Source organism: Eleutherodactylus coqui, chromosome 1, assembly GCF_035609145.1.
Source record: "Eleutherodactylus coqui strain aEleCoq1 chromosome 1, aEleCoq1.hap1, whole genome shotgun sequence".
NCBI lineage: Eukaryota > Metazoa > Chordata > Amphibia > Anura > Eleutherodactylidae > Eleutherodactylus > Eleutherodactylus coqui.
In genome coordinates this window covers 214,389,953-214,408,599 of record NC_089837.1, presented here as the reverse complement: position 1 = coordinate 214,408,599, position 18,647 = coordinate 214,389,953, and the positions used below count along the sequence as shown (strand labels likewise).

The 18,647-nt window shown below is 43.2% G+C and overlaps 1 protein-coding gene across 4 annotated transcripts in view; it reads right to left on the bottom strand.

Moving 5' to 3' along the window:
- NCOA7 (nuclear receptor coactivator 7) overlaps window positions 1-18,647 on the bottom strand; it is a 159,626-nt gene that overhangs the window by 55,280 nt on the left and 85,699 nt on the right. For all 4 annotated transcript variants that reach the window (XM_066605512.1, XM_066605511.1, XM_066605516.1 and 1 more), the window contains 4 exons: window positions 15,892-15,971; window positions 9,719-9,826; window positions 6,295-6,399; window positions 4,314-4,439 (listed from right to left, as the gene is read on the bottom strand). In XM_066605512.1, the coding sequence (XP_066461609.1) occupies window positions 4,314-4,439; window positions 6,295-6,399; window positions 9,719-9,826; window positions 15,892-15,971 (419 nt within the window). The remainder of the gene's footprint in view (window positions 1-4,313; window positions 4,440-6,294; window positions 6,400-9,718; window positions 9,827-15,891; window positions 15,972-18,647) is intronic.

Genomic DNA, 18,647 nt, shown 5'->3' with positions numbered 1-18,647 from the left:
GCTTTTTTAGACGTGCTTGCGCAGATGGGTTTTCTCCCTTCGGCTCTGCTCGGCAGCATCAGCGTTTTGGCTCTGCCCCCTTGTACGCATCATCGCGTAGCTCCGCCCCATGATGTGTTGCGGTCCCAGCCTCCTGATTGGCTGGAATCGGCAGATGACGGGGGCGGAACTACGCAATGATGCGTACAAGGGGCGGAGCCAAAACGCCGATGCTGCCGAGCAGAGCCGAAGGGAGAAGACCGCACAGCGCAAGCGCGTCTAAAAAAGCAAGAAGACCCCGAAATTAGACGGAATCATGGCGACGAGGACGCTAGCAACGGAGCAGGTAAGTGAATAACTTCTGTATGGCTCATATTTAATGCACGATGTACATTACAAAGTGCATTAATATGGCCATACAGAAGTGTATAGACCCACTTGATTTCGCGAGACAACCCCTTTAACCATTTCTCAGAGTCAATGACTACAGTGGAACAATTACAGTGTGCTCTGACACCGGATGACGTTCATTAAAAGAACGGATTGCAAATTACATCCGACTGTATTTGAATATGCAAAACACCATTTAACAGATTGTGACTTGTACATTGATTTTGTTCTATCAAACCCATCAATGGTATCCTTGGTTCCCTGCCTACTCCCAGTTTTTGTGCCCCTGGAAGTTTTCATTTTGCATCCTTACATTTTCCATGTTCTTGCTTACTTTTGCTATAGCTTTTTTTTGTTCTCAATTTAGTTTTTTTCTTAACTTTTTCTTGTTTCCTATTTTTCCTATTTATGTGGTTTTCTGGTACATGCTTTCTTTCGTTCTCCCTTTAAATCTTTTCATGGTCTTCTGTGTTTGCCAGTGCTCGTCCTGACACTGCGACCCCTCCAATTGGAAGTCAATGTTAGTATCCACCCTCCAAGCTGGGAAAGGGCTTTGATCACCCCTCCTCAGCATACACACAGCTTCTGATGTCAGCCCCAACCACCGGCTTCTCTGTGAGCGTGCTTCCAGTACTGGATTATGCCTTTTCTTATTTATTATCCCTTTTGTATTCTACTACTGTATTCTGAAAGTCAGGGGTGAGATCTTTCTTGTTCCTGCAATGGTCGGATTGTATATCGGAAGCCGTGGTAAACATGTCTGTAGTGCTATACCCTCTGATGGATGTAAATTCCCTAACGCCTACAAACTTCACTTTTTGGAGTTTCCTTTATATAAGCACCAATTGGTGGGAGACAGGGATGGGATCGCCATTACTACTGCCATTTATTTCATAATGGTTTTTATTGCTCTGTTATTTACTGTGATTTATGATGAATTACCTAATCTTGGCTTAAGGAAACTGGAAATATATTTGTATTCTGCTTCATATAATAGTACATTCTAGGGTTCTATGGGGACACCTAGTGGACATTTACATTATACAAAATTATGTTCATTTTTTCATATAATATGGATTTTTTGGCCATTACAAAACTCCTTTTATGCTATTCTGTTAGTCTGTAACTGCAACACTGTGACCGCTACTTTGCCATGTACAACCCCAATTCCAAAAAACGTGGGGCGCTGTGTAAAATGTAAAAGAAAAAAAAAAAAAAAAAAGAGGATTTTGAATTATCTTATAATCATATTTTATTTATAATCAACAAAGGCAGCGCTTCCGGGGTGAAGTAGTAACATAGTATGTTAGGCTGAATGAAGACAATGTCCATCTAGTTCAGCCCGTTTCAACCCCTAGTTGATCCAGAAGAAGGTAAAAACACCAAGAGGAGGAAGCCAATTTGCCTATTTGGGGGGAAAAACTCCTTCTCGACCCCACAACGGCAGTCAGACTAATCCCTGGATCAACCTTTGATAGTTCCTACCTGACTGTTAGACCCGGAACAACCACCCCACTCGTCACCTAATGTCTATATCCTGTGAAATCCTTGTATTCTAGAAAGTCATCTAGTCCCCTCTTAAACTCCTCTATGGATTTTGCCATCACCATGACCTAAGGCAGAGAGTTCCACAGTCTCACTGCTCTTACAGTAAAGAACCCCCTTCTGTGTTGGCGATTAAACCTGCTTTCCTCCTGATGTAGAGGATGCCCTCTTGTTACAGTCGCAGTCCTGGGTATAAACAGATCATGGGAGAGATCCTTGTATTGTCCCCTCATGTATTTATACATAGTTATTTGATCACCCCTTAGCTGTCTTTTTTCTAGAGTAAATAATCCCAATTTAGATAGCCTCTTTTTAGTTTGCCCTTCTTTGAACCCCCTCAAGCATTGCAACATCTTTCCTGAGCACCGGCGTCCAGAACTGTACACAGTATTCCATGTGGGATCTGACAAGTGCCTTATATAGTGGAAATATAATGTTCTTGTTCCTCGCCCCTATGCCTCCTTTAATGCAACTCAAGACTTTATTTGCCTTTGCAGCAGCTGACTGGCATTAATTGCTCCAGTTTAGTCTACAATCCACTAGTACCGCCAGGTCTTTTTCCATATCACTTTTCCCTAGCAGTACCCCATTTAGTGTGTCTTGTTGACATCCGTTTCTCCTCCCCATGTGCATAACTTTACATTAATCAATACTTAACTTCATTTGCCATTTTTCTGCCCAAGCCCACAGTTTATCTAGGTCTTTTTGTAGCTGTACATTGTCCTCCATTGTATTAATTATCTAGCATAATTTTGTATCATCTGCAAATATTGATATTTTACTGTGTAGTCCCGCTATGTATTTAAGGGTTTCTGAATAAATTAGAGGCGACTTACCTAGCGTGATCGGGCCACCCAGGATAGGACGGTCCATCACGCCTGAAGTCCCTGTAGGCAACTGAATAATCTGTAGATCTTCAGATCAACCTGCCCTGATCACATGGACATCCAGAGAGGATGGGTGTGTGTGTGGGGGGGGGGGGGGGGGGGAGGTGAGAGTGAGTCAATGGGACCCCGAATTAGAATTTTGGATGTAGAAGATGCAAACAATAGGTGAGAAAAAAGACACAGCTCTCCAAGTAATTTACCATACACAAAAAAAGTAAGGTGCATTTAGACTGAAAGATGTTTGCTCAAAAATCGCTTAAACAGCAGTTTTATGTGACAGTTTTGAGCGATCATCTTTGCATAACTCTTAAGTAGCTAATTAGCTACTTAAAGAGTTAAATACTGGCGGAGCGGGACACCACAAATAACTCAAAGAACAGCCGCTGCTTTGTATATGCAAACAGCTGATTTGTTCTCGCAGTTATCAGCGGTGTCCCACTGAACTGATAGCTCCGAGAAACAGCAGGAGCGCTGACAGCTGCTTTGTTCTCTGAGCTTTCAGCTGGTACACCGCTGGGAAGTCCCAGCGGGATACTAGCTGAAAGAATGCTGTCAACATGCGGTGTTGATAATAGTCATTGTTGATTACTAGCTTGCTAGAAATAAACGATGGAACATATAGTGCACGAACACTGCACAAACGCAGCACGTTTAGACACAACAGTTATCGCTCAAAAGATTGCTTGTGTCTAAATGGGACTTAAGGAGAGATCACTTACTTCACTTACTTCACAGGGTGGTCTCCAATGAGAACACCCCTTAATCCTGGATTGCAGTAAACCGCAGTGGTGTCCCAAAGGATTTGAAGTAGGGGATCCAGAGGAGTGCAAATTAACAATGTTTATTTAGAATTGGTTTTCGGACTTTGCAGTCTTAGCACATTATAAAAATAAAAAAAATAAATTAAAAAACATTGGCCAGTGTAGGTGTGCGAAGCATTTGGGGGGGGGGGGGGGGAGAATAAAGCTTCACCCCCTTTCTCAAGCACATCCCCCGATATGTGCTGCACGCCTACACTGGCCAAAATGTGTTTTGTTTTTTATACTCCGCTGGATCCCCTTTTTCAAATCCTGATTATATCCAAATTACTGCCTTCCAAATGCTGCTGTTGTGGATTGCCAGTTCAATAAAACCAATATTACCCAAATTGCACATTGTAGTGCAGAGTTTTGCTTTATGGATTTTTAGAAAAGTGTAGTGATATTAACTGCAATCCAAGTATTGCCATGTATGGCTCCCAGTTGTTTGCAGCTCTGCATATTACTGAGAACTGGTGGCACCTGAGATGTCAGTTTTATTAGAACGTGGGTTAAAACCCTCACTGGCATGTAACAGAGTACAAGCCATATCATTAGGTTATACATCTTTAAGAGGCTTTTCCCCTTGTGACCTGCCAAGTATTGGCGACCTCTAGTGTAATGTAAAATAGCACACGAGCAAATGAAAACTCCTTCTAGCCTGGCTGAAAACCCTTGATCCATGGTACTAAAAGGTTACCATGGCACAACTCACCTTCCCATCTGTGATGTATCTGCAGTTCATTTTCAAGAACTTCACAACAATGGGCTCCTCTTCTTCAGAAGTAGATGACAAAACTCTCTCTATAGGTTTTGTGGCTTTTCTTGCAAGGTCTGCATCCTTTATGTAAAAAAAAATAAAAAATTTTTAAAAAAGGGTAAATAAACAGTTGCCTAGGTGCTCAAAATCTATGCATCGAATCAAATATGAGATACTAGATGACTAGCTCTCCTGGCAACTCAATGCGGAATAATAGCTGCCCATTTGTGTTTATTTGCTCATCTCTATGGATGGGGAGTACTGTAATCTAGTGCCATTCCTTTAGTTATAATATAGGCTATCCTGTACAACTTAAGACAAGTTAGGCACTTTTCACTATGTTATAGCTTGCATGTTTTTGTGTTTTCTTTGTTTCAGAGAGTTTTATTAATTTTTTTTTCTTTTTAAATAAACATAAGGGACAATTTATTAAGGAAATGTATACATCTTATCCCAGACTTAGCAGTAGTAAACCATGGAAAAATCCCCAAGTTTATTAAGAGGTGTACACCTCTAAAATAAGTTGACACATCTTTGACTCTGTGCGCCATAAATACAAGCTATGACTGGCATAGATTTGCACTATAATTTATGCTAGTCTCTGGCATAAATTACAGTAAGTGTGTCTGAATCTGCAGCCAGTGGCTGAGAGTACTGATGTGGAGACATTTTCACAGTACCACATTGTAGAACTACAACTCTCATCTGCTCTATGCTGTATCAGTGACCACAAAATGTTTTGCCACAGGTGGTCAGGGACACAGCATAGAGCAGATGAGAGTTATCATACTGAAAGGCAACTTCAAGTCGCAGCGTCACAGAAGAATTTGGGAGTATAAATTTATGACCATTTTTGGTACCCTCAAGAATGGAATGAACCTCTGAGCGGGATTCTTGCATCAGTGGGGAATATGAAAGGTCTGAAGGAGATCAAGAGGGATGTCCTCTTCTAAATCATTGTTTTTTTTGTTTTTTTTTTAAACCTGCATAAAAATTCATACGCTGATTTGAAGGAATGCTGCCATCCAATTGGTGGCGCTGCAGAGGTATTGTTCCATCTCCTTTATTTGCAGATCTGAAGGAGGGATAACACACGTCATAAAACTTTCCTATTCCTTAGCTCAGTGGACCTTACTTATCTGCTCAGCTTGTATGATATTGTTTGTTTTAAGTGCAAATCATTCTCAAATTTCTGTGTGTGAGCATTTGTATTTAGATCAAGAGGGGAGTCACCAAATCGGTTTCATTAAGCCTGCCGAAGGGTTCACAGAAGATCCGAAAGCTCGCTATAACATCATGTATTTTTGTTAGCCATTAAAGGGCATCATACCTACAAGAGTACATGGTTTCTCTTACTGAGAAAAACCACACTGAACCATAAAACACACAGGAGTGACTGGATGAGCAAGTGCTCATCTTCTAGCTCCTTATCTGCGAAAAAAAAATCTAACATACAGTATGTGACAATCAGAGAGCATGGTCTCTGATTGCTAAGGAGGTGATAACATGAACAAAAATCCATGTTGCTCCTCTTCCAGGGCAGCTAAGTGAACATGCACTGATTGATATGCCTTCTTGATCGGCAGTCGTTATGACTGGTCAATTCAAGGTCTTTGCAAAATAAACCTTAGTATAGTATAGCAGATCCCCAATAACAGAATCTGAGTAGTGCCAGAAGGGTTTCAGCCCTTTTGTTATGATACATGGTGTTGATCTAAGATCATTCTCACATGTATCTACGACAGACGATCATTTCTCAAAATGTGGTGTCACAGGGTTGCAGAATTAGATTGTTAGTCAGGCATAGCAGTAACATGTCCAATAACTACAACCCATTGACAAATACAGCCAGTCTTGACCAATCAAAACTACCTATACAACCAACACTGTGGCTTGTTCAATGGTTCTACATGGGCTTACACATAGATATACTCACTGGTAGTTTATCATACTCCGCATCGGATGACAATGGAGAAGTGAGCATGCCAGGATTTGCATCTTTTACACTGGAATGAGGTTCACAGACTGGAACATAAAGCACCTGTCAAAACATTTTAAAACAAGAGCTCTTTGATAGTAGAACTGACAGATTATTACAGTGCAACTGAATCAGACTGCATTACAGGCTAACTTTAAAGGGGTATTCTTATCTTAGCCAAATATAGCAGAGATGGGTATACAGTGCTGCTCGCTGCAGCCACTAACAGCATAGCATCTCCTATGGGTGTTAGAGAAACAGGGTAGAACCATTTCAACAGTTTTGTTAATTCCGGCAACTTCAAAACAGAAGGAGGTGAGCTGGAATGGGCGTGAAGGGCTCCTATTCTGGAGATAGGTGCAGAAGACAGAGGAGGGACCCGCAACTATCAGACATGTCAGATGTGGGAACAACTAAATCTCATTTGTTCCCACTATATTCCAAATTCCATATATCGATCTGCGCAGCTCCTCCGGCTCTATGAGACGATTCCCACAGGTTTGAACTTGCCGGGTTGAACATGCAGCCCAAAAAACCAAAGCAAAACCACAGTATGATCAAAAGGTGTGAACACACTGTTACTATGTCTCTGATCGGAGAGCACAGTGCTCTCCACTGGACAGACAGGGAAGATGCATATAGAGCCTAATATGCCGTCTCCAGCTGTCATTAAAGCAACCCTCCAATCCTGGACAGACAAAGATGGCCGCGCCGATTCCCTAACTATGCGTTGGTAGTCTAAGACACTATATGCCGGTCTGACCGGCAAGTGCTGCTCACATAGGCAACATTGGTCAATCAAAGCAGGTGTAAACCAAGTCGCTGCAAAATGACAATTTTGCTCATGAGATATCTGAGGGTCAGCGATGTTTTTTCTTGCACAAGTATCGCTGCTGCTTGCGCTTTTCTCACAATAGACAATATGTGTTTCTAATGTTAAAAAGGCAAAGTTTGTGCTTTGCGATGTGATAAAAAGAAGGCTTCATAGGAAAACATGTGTGCTAGATCATATTTTCTCCAGCAGGCTTCGGGGTATTTCTGTAGCTTCCAAATTATATAGTGTGCACACATCATCGACCAGATCAGACACAAATGCTGGTCTAAACCGGGAGAGTCTCTACCTAAATATGTAGAGTCTCAGACTTTTATTATAACACGTGATAACCGCCCTTTAATGGGCGTGCAACAGATTACATCAGTAACATATAAGATTCTCATTTGTCGGATCATATAGAACCCCCGCCTCCCTCTCCCCACACCTCTCTCAAGTCCAATGTAGCTTGGACTTTGTCCTAGCTGAAGGAATTTCTGTGTTCGTGACAAGTCATTGTTTGAGAGGTCTTTATGTTATTTACGAAGTTTCTGTGTGGGGGCAGGGCTGGGGAAACATCCAAGATGAACACAAGCAATAACATATAACACTGTGATTTAACTCTTTCCTTATGCAGCAGAGTTCCACATTAGGCTGAAGTCATTACAATAGCATAATACATTTGGTTTATGCAAATCAATAGACATTTTACACTGACTAATCATCATGTCTATCACACATGGGAGATAAAAAAAGGCAGAAAGATAGGACATGCAATTTGTGTTTCAGGCCACATCGCATGTGAAAACATCGCAAATGAGAATGAAACCATTGAAAAACATTGGTTTTATAATTCTGCATTTTCACTCACTCAAAATAAGTGTGATTTTCTTGCAAGTGTGAAGGCACCCCAAAGATCCACCATATGAATGCTCAGCACGCATCGGGTAGTCAGAGAAGCGGTTCAGCCATCTTTGTTCAGAACTGAAGTGTCGCTTTAAAGGGAACCTGACCCTCCAATAGAGATGAATGGGGATGCACGCACAGGTACATCTGAAAGGGTTCCCGCTTACTGTGCACATGCTGACTTTACCGGGGAACACTGCAGGAACGGGGGATTGGGAGAGTATGATCAGAGGCTGTCGGTACTCCATGTCATCAAACTATGTACTAGAAGTACTATGGGGCAGGTGGATAGAAGCTTTTATGCCACTTTGTGGAGTCAAAAAAGCAGAACATTTTTGTGCAAATGGCTATTTGAAAAGGGGCTGGCATAAATTATACTACAAACATAAAACAGGTCAGATCTGGCGTACATTTTTCAGACGGTGCACGGAACTGCTGGAACATGCCAAATACAGAAAGAGGCCGCACTTTGCACGGTGGGAAAATCGTATTAAGTCCGATGCGCAAGTCCCACACTTTGTAAAATATCCACTATAACCTAGTTTAGTTTATGGTACTTCTAGTTGGTGACAAATTCCCTTTAAGTCCCTAGCCTTCTACTAGTCAATGCAGAAAACAGCAAATTTTATTCGTGTCCATCAAGACTGCTCCAGTGACGTTATATGGAAAGTCATAAAAGCCGTACTAATACATATAATTTTCTTAAACGATTTACATTTTGTGGTTTTCTGAGGACACACTCCCTTTACACAAATCTGCACACTTTGTAATACGCTGTGTAAAAATGACAGCATTTTACCGGCATATGGAACGTCAAAGCCCTGCAAATTGTCATGTTTTTACTTACGTATGCCTGTGCATGGCTTTTTTTTCCTTTACCTGCTCATGTCACTTAGCAACATGCATAAATCACGCCGCACATATGTAACATAATTGCGTATGCACCACGTTTCTAATGCACCCATAGAGAACAATAGAGCACTTATGTGCCTAATACGCTGTAAAACAGAACATGCTGCGTTCTTTATTTACGCACGCAACATGCACAATAAATATACAAAGTGTGAGTGGAACAATGAAAATCAATGTACTTTCATTGACACAATTTACAGCGTATTATGCGCGAATACGCAAGGCGAATATGTTCGTGTGAGCCCAGCCCTAACCCTTTGCAATCCAATTTTGGATTCAGGGTTTCCTAGGGGTTTTTTTTTCCTGCCATTACACAATGGTGCCATCTGCTAGCTAGAGCCAGTACTGTGGTATGTGTCATGCTAGAGAGGCCCCTCCGACAACAGAGCGGCCAGTCATATACAGTAAGAATACCTTGCTGGACGTCCTCCGACATCGGAGCTGTACAGCCTTCAATCAGAATGTCTGAAGATCTCAGAAATGGAAAGGGTTAAGGATGCACCATATTTCTAATATGTTGTGCAACCATGCCATAAATACGGAATAGGTGCAACTTCTGCCAAGATGCTTGACGTTCATATATTAACAATAGGACTTTTGTTAAAGGACAACCGTGTCATTTATAGAAGTCAAGCCTTCCTGTGGGGAAAGTCCCCATGATGAGGAGGGAGCAGTAAAGACAAGGCAGACTCATGGAACAACTGACATCACAGAAGCCAAAACAAGCAAAAGTGAGAGTGCTGCAGGGTTTACCTGTCCCGGCACAATGGTGTGTGTGAAGAGCCGGTTCAGTTCCACAAGTTTGTTTGGAGTAACATTGAATCTCAGGGCTATAGAGTTTAAGGTGTCCGTGTTAGATGCCTAGAAAAAAAAAAAGCACATTTTGGTTGATTTTACGCAGTTTATAGCCATCCCCAGTAATGCTCCAGAACGGCCAGGTTAACATGCATTTTCACCTTATTTACAATCAGACAATGAGTAACATCATCAGTGTCTCATCAGTCTCTAATTCACACAAATGGCTACAAATCAAGCTACAATTCTGCATCAAGTTGTGGGATCAGTAAGCAAAACTTCTGACTCCTTTTAGGATGAAGGCAGACGGGTGGTTCGGATGCCGATGCAAGAATTCTCGAAGCAGGATGTGACCCATGCCCCTGCAGTGACCGCCGCGGCTCACCTTCTCCGGCGTCTTCTCTCTGTGCCGGCTGGGGTGCAGCCGCACATGCGTGGAGCAGAGCCAGCGGTGATGTTTCTGTGCGGGCCTCTGCGAGGCTTGTACAGAAATAGGACATGCCGCAATTTGTTCACACGGTCAAATCACGGCTGTGTGCATAGGATTGCATTGGCTTATGTCCAATGACTTTCCTTATAATAGAACTTCTATTTTAATATGCAGGTTTTGGAGGGCTCTAAGTAACACAATAGCTAATGCATTTTAGAGAAAATGCCCAGGTATAATCTCACACAGATGGGTGAAACAAGGAAACCGCACTCCAGAATCACTCACAAATAGAAGCCTGAGTGCTACATTCACAGTGAGCTACGTATCAGATTTCTCTGGAAGCACTCTGCCTCCAAATCCATTTTATCACAGAACTGCATGTGGGTTATCCCTTTTTAATGGGCAAATCAATGTGCAAATTTCCCAACGTGGATTCCACATCAAGAGGTGTTGAGTCTTTGTCTATCTTTGCACTGGGGAAAAAAGTGACACATTCCTCCTCAAATAAATAGGGATGCAAATTTGATGCAGAATCCATGACTGTGTGAACATTTATATAGAAAAAATAATTGTGGTTTAATTACTCAGACAAGTGAAGAGCACTTCTATTTAATGGGGTTCAGACATGAAAAAAAATAAATAAATAAAAAAAATTTAAAAAATTTACTCACCTTGCCTGGCCAGGACCGATCGCCAGGCATGTCCCCTCCATCTTCTGTGGCATGTAGAAGCAGAGCAGGAGGCATATTTGGTATTTCAGCTGCACTTAAGCGGCGCTGCTGATTAGAGCCACCGGATTGGCTCTTCGGCACCACGTGACTACACTGCGTGCACGCAGATTGCCTTAAGCAGCCGTGCACTACACACTACAGTAAGGCCGCCTGCAGACGAGCGGGTCGGATCCGTCGGCGAGAATTCTCGCCGCGGGACCTGACCCGAGCGCCTGCAGAGACGAGCGCGTACTCACCCGTGCCCGGCGGCTCCGGCTCTTTCATGTGCCGGGTGAGTGACGTTTCTGTGCGAGGCTCTACGAGCCCCGAACAAAAGTAGGACATGCAGCGGTTTGTTTGCCGCGCGACATTTCGCGCGGCCAAACCGCGCCCGTCTGCATAGGAGTGCGTATTGTAATGCACTCCTATGCAGGCTTTCAGTGGCGGAAATCCCACGGGAAATCCCGCCACAGGATTTCCGCCCGTGTGCAGGCGGCCTAAAGCAGCTGTGCACAGACCCCCTTTTGGAGATGTGCACGAGTGCTACTTCACGAGAACTGCGGGGGGTTAGGGTTTAGGGTTACGGGTCAGGTTTAGGGTTAGCATGGCTGATCGTGCACGGCTGCTTAACTGTAGTTAACGGCTGCTTAAGTTAATCCGCATGCACGCAGTGTAGTCACGTTGTGCCGAAGAGCCAATCAGGTGGCTCTAATCAGCAGCGTCGCTTAAGTGCGGCTGAAATACCAAATATGCGAGCAGGAGTGGTCAAAATGACTGCTTCCTGCTCTGCTCCGTCCGTCAGCCACTTCCAAGGTGAACGGACGGGCCGCCCACAGCAAGCACGTCACAAGCAGTGCTTGCTGTGGGCAGCCCGTCCGTCCTGGCTGAACTCCGAAATTCTGCGCGTGCGCAGTGGAGACGCGGCCCGTCCTGACTCCTGTCAGAGGGCACCTCTCCACTGCGCATGTGCGCAATCCCGGAGGGGGCGGGCCTGTCCTTGGCTCGTCGGAGGAAGAAGACTGCCTGCTGGGAGATGACCCCGCTGCACAACAACAACAGAACACAAGGTAAGTATCATGTTTTTATGCTTTTACAGCCAAAAATCATGGGTTGCTTTGTGTCCATTAGGCAGACCAGGGAACAATGGCTGCTAACGCATTAAAACATTATTCGTGTCAGAACCCCTTTAAGGCTAATCTGTAACGGTCAGGTCCTAGAAAAAATAATTCTAAGGCATTGTACAAATAGGTTTTAAAGAGCCAAACACATGACATACCCAAATCTAATATTAAAGGTTACTTCAAAATGTGGGCCTGAACATTGTAATAATACACATCTACCTTCACACTGTGTCCAAGCTTTCCACATGGGGAGGATACATCAGCGGATGTCACTTAGACATCTGCAGTCTTAGACTGTAAAAGGTTAAAAAAAAAAAAAAAGGAACACCCCAACTTTCCCCAACTCATTCTATAAGTTGATTAGCAGTCAACTGTGTTGCGCCATGCAGTAAAAAGCAAAAACCAAGACAAAAAGAAACACCTTAAAAAGATGCCAAACTGATGTAGCTGGGGGCAGTCTATGCATCCGTTTACCATATGTGGCTTTCCCAATGCATATGGCAGATGAGCAGAGCAGATGCAGTGTGAAGGTAGTCTTTATTTTGACACTTAGGTTGTCAGTTTGCCCTTTATTGCTTGGTACGTATATTCTGCTCCTGGTGGGCAAGCAGCTTGTACTAATTATACCTGTAGAGGTGAATCTGCACAACCTTGAGATTACTACACCATTTGAGACACCTGTAAATTTTGGGATAGTGAAAAAAGCCTTTGTCAACACTGTTTGCAGTGTACATCAGGAAACTGAAAAATTCTCTCAAAACGATACTACTATATATGCATACAATACCGTATGTTGCCCATATTCTCCTATAAGCCAAAGTGGACTTGGGTCACCTATGTATTACACAGAAAGCCAAGGGCAATAATGCATTTTTAACGCTTTATAAGTCACTGTAGGGGACATGTGCATCCTCTCTCTTGGACATCAAGCAATAAAAACAACAGTTCTTAAGAAGGACTGATAATAAGGTCGACAAGGCTAGCTGCATAGCTTTGCGGCCATAGCCCTGTTGGCTATGCCCAGTTTTTCTTTTCCTTTTAAATACCCACCCTCCGCTCTTCTCTTAGGTTCACACTGGGCGGAAATCTCCATGCAGTCCCATTGTGAACATTCCGCAAGACTTCTGTCCCGAAGAAACCCAGCCTTACAGCACTGGGAGCCAGGCCTATGTGTCAACTGAACGGGCCCAACCACTCACAGTCAATGCGTAACATCAAACTGTCAATCAAGTATGATCTCATCGACTGAACGTGAGAGGTGGGGACTGCCCACTTGACACAGTGACAATGCTGGGAGCTGGACCAAAGTAGAGCCTATACGAAGAATGGATGCAAGCATGTATATAAACAAAAAAGGGATAAAATCCGCAGGACTGTGTCTGCACAGACATACACCCGGCCCTGCTGACTATCCCATGAGAAGTCCTCGAGGCTGGCTGTCCACCGGCGATATTTCATAGCCATAAATTGCATGCGGATCACACTTGAAACACTTTCCATAGGATAACTATGGAAAGCGCAGCCCGATGTACACGAGCGGGAAATCCATAGTGTTAGGTTCATCACGGAAAATCGCGGTGACTTTACTGTTCTCTCGTGACGGCAATCTGCGGCGTTAAAGCACAACGGCCGTGGACAGCCGGCCTAAGTATCTGCATTAGTAAGCATATGGGTGTTCAGGACCAGAATGGATCCTTAGCTACTCAACAAGAAACAAAGCTGCCTTGACAGAATAAATCTGAGAACAGCTTTGGTTTCACGTGAACAAGTTTTTTAATCAACAGCTTAAACAGAATTAAGGGTTCAGCTTTGAACATTAATCCCCGAGGACAAAATAGTTTCACTGACAAAAGAATAATCTTTTTAGTAAAACAAACTTCTGGGTTACAATCATTAAAAGGGAGCGTGTCATGACCTACGAGCACTATAAACTTATGCCTTTACACGGGACGAACCAGCGCCTGTTCAGAATGGTTAGACAGCAAGATCATCGTTCAGGTCCTGCTCAGCGCTTCGTATTCTATGCGAGACACCACACCGGGAGGGTTTAGTCATAACGAGGAGTGAGCAACCGCTGACCATTTTGCGCCTCCTAATTCCGCACATATGAACGTTTCTATAGGAAGCCATTGCAAAAAGCACGCTCATCTGACTGAGGCCTAATATGGAGAGACCTATGAATCAGCTACGTGCATTACAAAAGGTGCAAACTGCAGCAAGAGCTGCAAGAAATTCAGAATGCAACACATGTGGATTTTGCAGCAAATACGGGGCAGATTTATAGCAGATCTACAATGGAAGCATTTCACTGCAGCTGGACCCGGCCTTAATTGATAAAGGTTCCCTGAGAGAAGACATTTGTTCTAAGGGTTCCCCGTTGCTAAAAAGGTTGTGAACCAATACACTCATATTACTGGAAAGAGATTCTCCAATAAAGAATTAAAGGCTCAATTGCACCATGAGTAAACAAAACATAGAGCTATCCCTACTACATTCACTGCACTTTAACCCCTTGAGTGGCACGCCCGGAAATTTTCCGGGACGAACTCCACTGCTCATAGCGACATAGCCCGGAAATCTTCTGGGCTATGTATCACTATGGGAGCTGCAGAGCACAATGCCACAAGCTGTGACAGTGTGCTCTGCCTGCACTGTCCCACAGAGAACAAAGCAAGGGCTTTGAAAAACCAGCAGAAGATATTGCCGATATGCCGGCAATCTCCTGCTTTGTTTACAGGTTGCCATAGAGACCATCGGCTTGTCAGAAGCAAGCCGATGGTCTCTGTGGCAGGGAGAGCTTGGTGCTTGGCTGTGAGAGGACAGCTAGGTACCAGCTCTTACAGCAGAGATCAGAGAAAACCTCCGATCTCTGCTGTGTTAACCCTTTACATGCTGCAGTCTATGTGACTGCGGCATGTAAAGGGCTGTCACTGCAGCATGTAAAGGGCTGTCACCATCGGACCCCCGGAATGTGATCAGGGGTCCTGATGGGTCCCTGTGGAAGTCCCCTAAAGGGACAAAAAAAATAAAAATAAATAAAAATTTTAAAAAAAGTTTAAAAAAAGTTTCAAAATTATAAAAGCACTTGCCTCCCTTTACTTTGTAAAAAATAAAAAATACAATCACACATGTGGTATCCATGCGTCGTAATGACCCAGAGAAGGAAGTTAATACATTATTTAACCCCTTAATTACATGGCCCCTTTTTTTCTTTTTTCCCCCCCATTTCTTTTTTTCCTCCCCCCCGTTTAAAAGTACAACTTGTCCCGCAAAAAACAAGCCCTCACATGGCCGTGTCAATGGAAAAATGAAAAAGTTATGGCTCTTGAGACGCAACTGCAAAATTAGTTGAAAGTCAATGATTAGACCATTTTAAAAAACCTGCCCTGGTGGGCACGACAGGGTGGTAGGAAACCCGCCACTCAAGGGGTTAAGACAACGTATACCTATGTGCAAGGCAATGTCATTACTAGCAAAAGTGCAAATCACATTACTGCTTTTCACCCCCTCATGCGGAATCCGGTGGTGTCCGCGCGTACCTGTCACTTTGCTTTTTCTTTTGTACTGTGGACAGTCCACACAGCGAGCTGTCTGACATGCGCAATACAGATTTTATTTTTTTAACCACTGCTTTTCCTACATCATCTCTTAGCGATGATATGGAATCTGTGACCTTACCAGAATGTGATTACAGAAGGGCTGCGGATCGAACGGCTTCCACTGACTTCAATGGAAGCTGTCCACTGGAGAGAAAAAAAAAATGGAGCATGCTGCGATTTTTCCTCCAGTTGCAGAAACTGCAAATTGGTTTCTGCAAGTGTGCAGGAACAATCGCATTTCCCATCAATTTCCCAACAACATTTGACTTACTGTGTACTCAATGGTCCCCAAAGGTTTTCTCACAACCATTTTTTTCTCTTTCTTCTCATTTTTGTTATTCTGAATTTCTCCTGAAACAAAATAGAAAATATGGATAAAATGTACATTTTATAGAAGTGTTTATGAACTTTTCCCTACAAAACACACTTTGCACAATGTTTCAGCACATCCTTGACTGTCTTCTTTCATCGTTCTAGATCATTATTGCAGATTTTTGCATTTATCACATTTTATCATTGACATTTTTGTTTGGCACCAATACAGGCTACTTACTTTTTGGATATAAATATTTGTATATGAATTTAATATTATATATCACAATGTTAATAGCATATTATGGCTATCAATGGCCTTGTGACACTATGTTTGGTAGGTTTAGCAGTTGTACATTTATTTCTACAGTCTCTAGTTGGACTGTAATGGATGACGAATAGTGATTTTGCAATGACGCACATATAGTCTTCTACATACTGACTTTGTTATCCTTCACAGTGGTAGTGCACATATACCTGGGTCACTCTGGAAGCTCTTTTGGACCCACATCCTCATTTGACTTCCAGGAGTGACACGGCATGAGATAACATGTGCAACCAACCATCATATGATGGGGAACCCAGAAGCACAATCCACATACTGCAAGCTCACGTACCATGATCAGCCTGCATATAGCAATTATAACTATACATGTGGATAAAATACATTACACGGCTCAAAAGGTGAGAGAACGGGGAGACCACAGCATTGCTTTTTATACTCCCCCCAGGTCCCCCGTCCCAGCGCTGTGCCCCTGAGAAATTACCCAGCGCAGTCTTTACAGGAGACTACGTGCATGCGCTCCCCATAGAGACCAATGCGAGGGCGAGCACACAGCCTTCTGAAAAGGCTCATGCACTGATAAAGTAGTTAATGAGGCTCAGAGGTGTTGACAGGTTCCCTTGAATACCTGTAACATATGTAGTTATACCTCTCGTACGTTTGGAATGGCGTCAATGTGATATGATCTCTTTTTAATTGTAGTTTTAGTGAGCATACTAAACTTTTGTACAATTTGGAATTCGTCGTCGCTTCCTGCGCTACTTTGCAGTGCATACACCGCTTCAGTCCATGAAACTGCTGCATATTTCAAGAATGCAAACGGCATATGCCCATGTGAATGAGCCCTAAACAGAAGTGCTCCTGAACATGGCTATGGAGCGCTACACACTATGATGGCATTTCTCCCCTTCGACCTTTTTAGCACCAAGGGTGCCCGGGTAGGGCTGTCTGAGCTGTGCCCACCCCCTGTGAGCTAAACAGACAGTGTAGAGGTCTATGCCAGAGCTCAGAAACCAAGATGGCACCAGATCCCTGCGCTGGTGCCACCTCCTCTGCCAATCACTGGCTGCATCCTCCGGGAAAGCCTCTCCTTTAGCGGCTGAACCTTGTTGCAGGCCACATAAAATTTTGTGGAAGACTAGATTTGACCCGCGTGCCTTGAGTTTGACAAATGTGCAATGGTTATGACCTTTTCAAACAATTTGTGCTTATAGGAGAGCAAGTGTGATAACTAGAAAAAACTGCCACTTTATTTTAATTATTTTTAAGTCACATGTAAAAAGACAGTTTTTCACGGACCTACATCACACTCACCAGTTTGAATAGAGCCTAAAGTGTTGGCCATTAGGGTCTCCCTTCCTCCTAGCTTGCTGTCCACTGATAGATAGGGGACACTGAACCGTAGAGGGCTGAGCAGAGGGGAAGGGAAGGAGAGGCTCACAGGTGTCCTGCTGCTGTTTATTTACATACACACTGCTCAGTAATGTTGTACATTATCCTACATGATGATGATCTACAGAGAGCAGGATCTAGGAGTATGTATAACAGCGCAGCAGCAGTGCCTCTCACCAGTTTGATGTACACCCTGTAGAGGAGGAAAATGGGGAAAAATACAAGATACCAGTCCTATAGTGACCCGAAACAGCGTTATTCCTCATGTACACAATCAGCGGACTGTACACACAGGGAGAGACTCTGCAATCTACCTAATCTGGGCGCGACAAGGCCAACACGTCTCCGCCACAATGACATCACGCCACATTCTTGATGAATGTTTAAAGCATGTTCACTCCAAAATACCATAGCACTTCAGGGGAAAAAAAAACAAAAAAAACACAAACATACATGACTGCACTGTACATGCCTGTTCATACTGCCAGTGGTTCGCACAGCATGGACCTGCTGAACAGTTTTCTACGAGTAACCTCCCATTATTACTCGTACTAAGGGGCTGAGCACACAAGGATTTATATATCCCTGAAACGTACAGAAAAGTATATCTTCATGTACCCATAAGCTACCACGGGTCACACTGGGTTTAAAAAAACATACGTCTGACTACATTTGACCTCCCATGGGAGGGAAAAACATAGCCTACTATGTATAATTATATATATATGTACAAACTAGCAATATGAAACATGTATGGCTGCACATTTCTATACATTTAATGTATGTCGTTTTTGCTATCAAATGCCTTAATGAGAAATAAAAAAGTGTTGAACTATAAAACATTTTTTTTTAAAAGGGGGGGGGGGGGGGGGAGACGACATACCAGTTTAATACAAAAACGGACACAAACATGGCTATCCATTTAATTCATTTTAAGAACGTATAACTATGCTTAAAATGGCATGTGTTCATAGACGTTTTAACGTATACATTAATGAAGACCTCTGACGGCGTAAATCCGTGGTTAATAGAACATACCG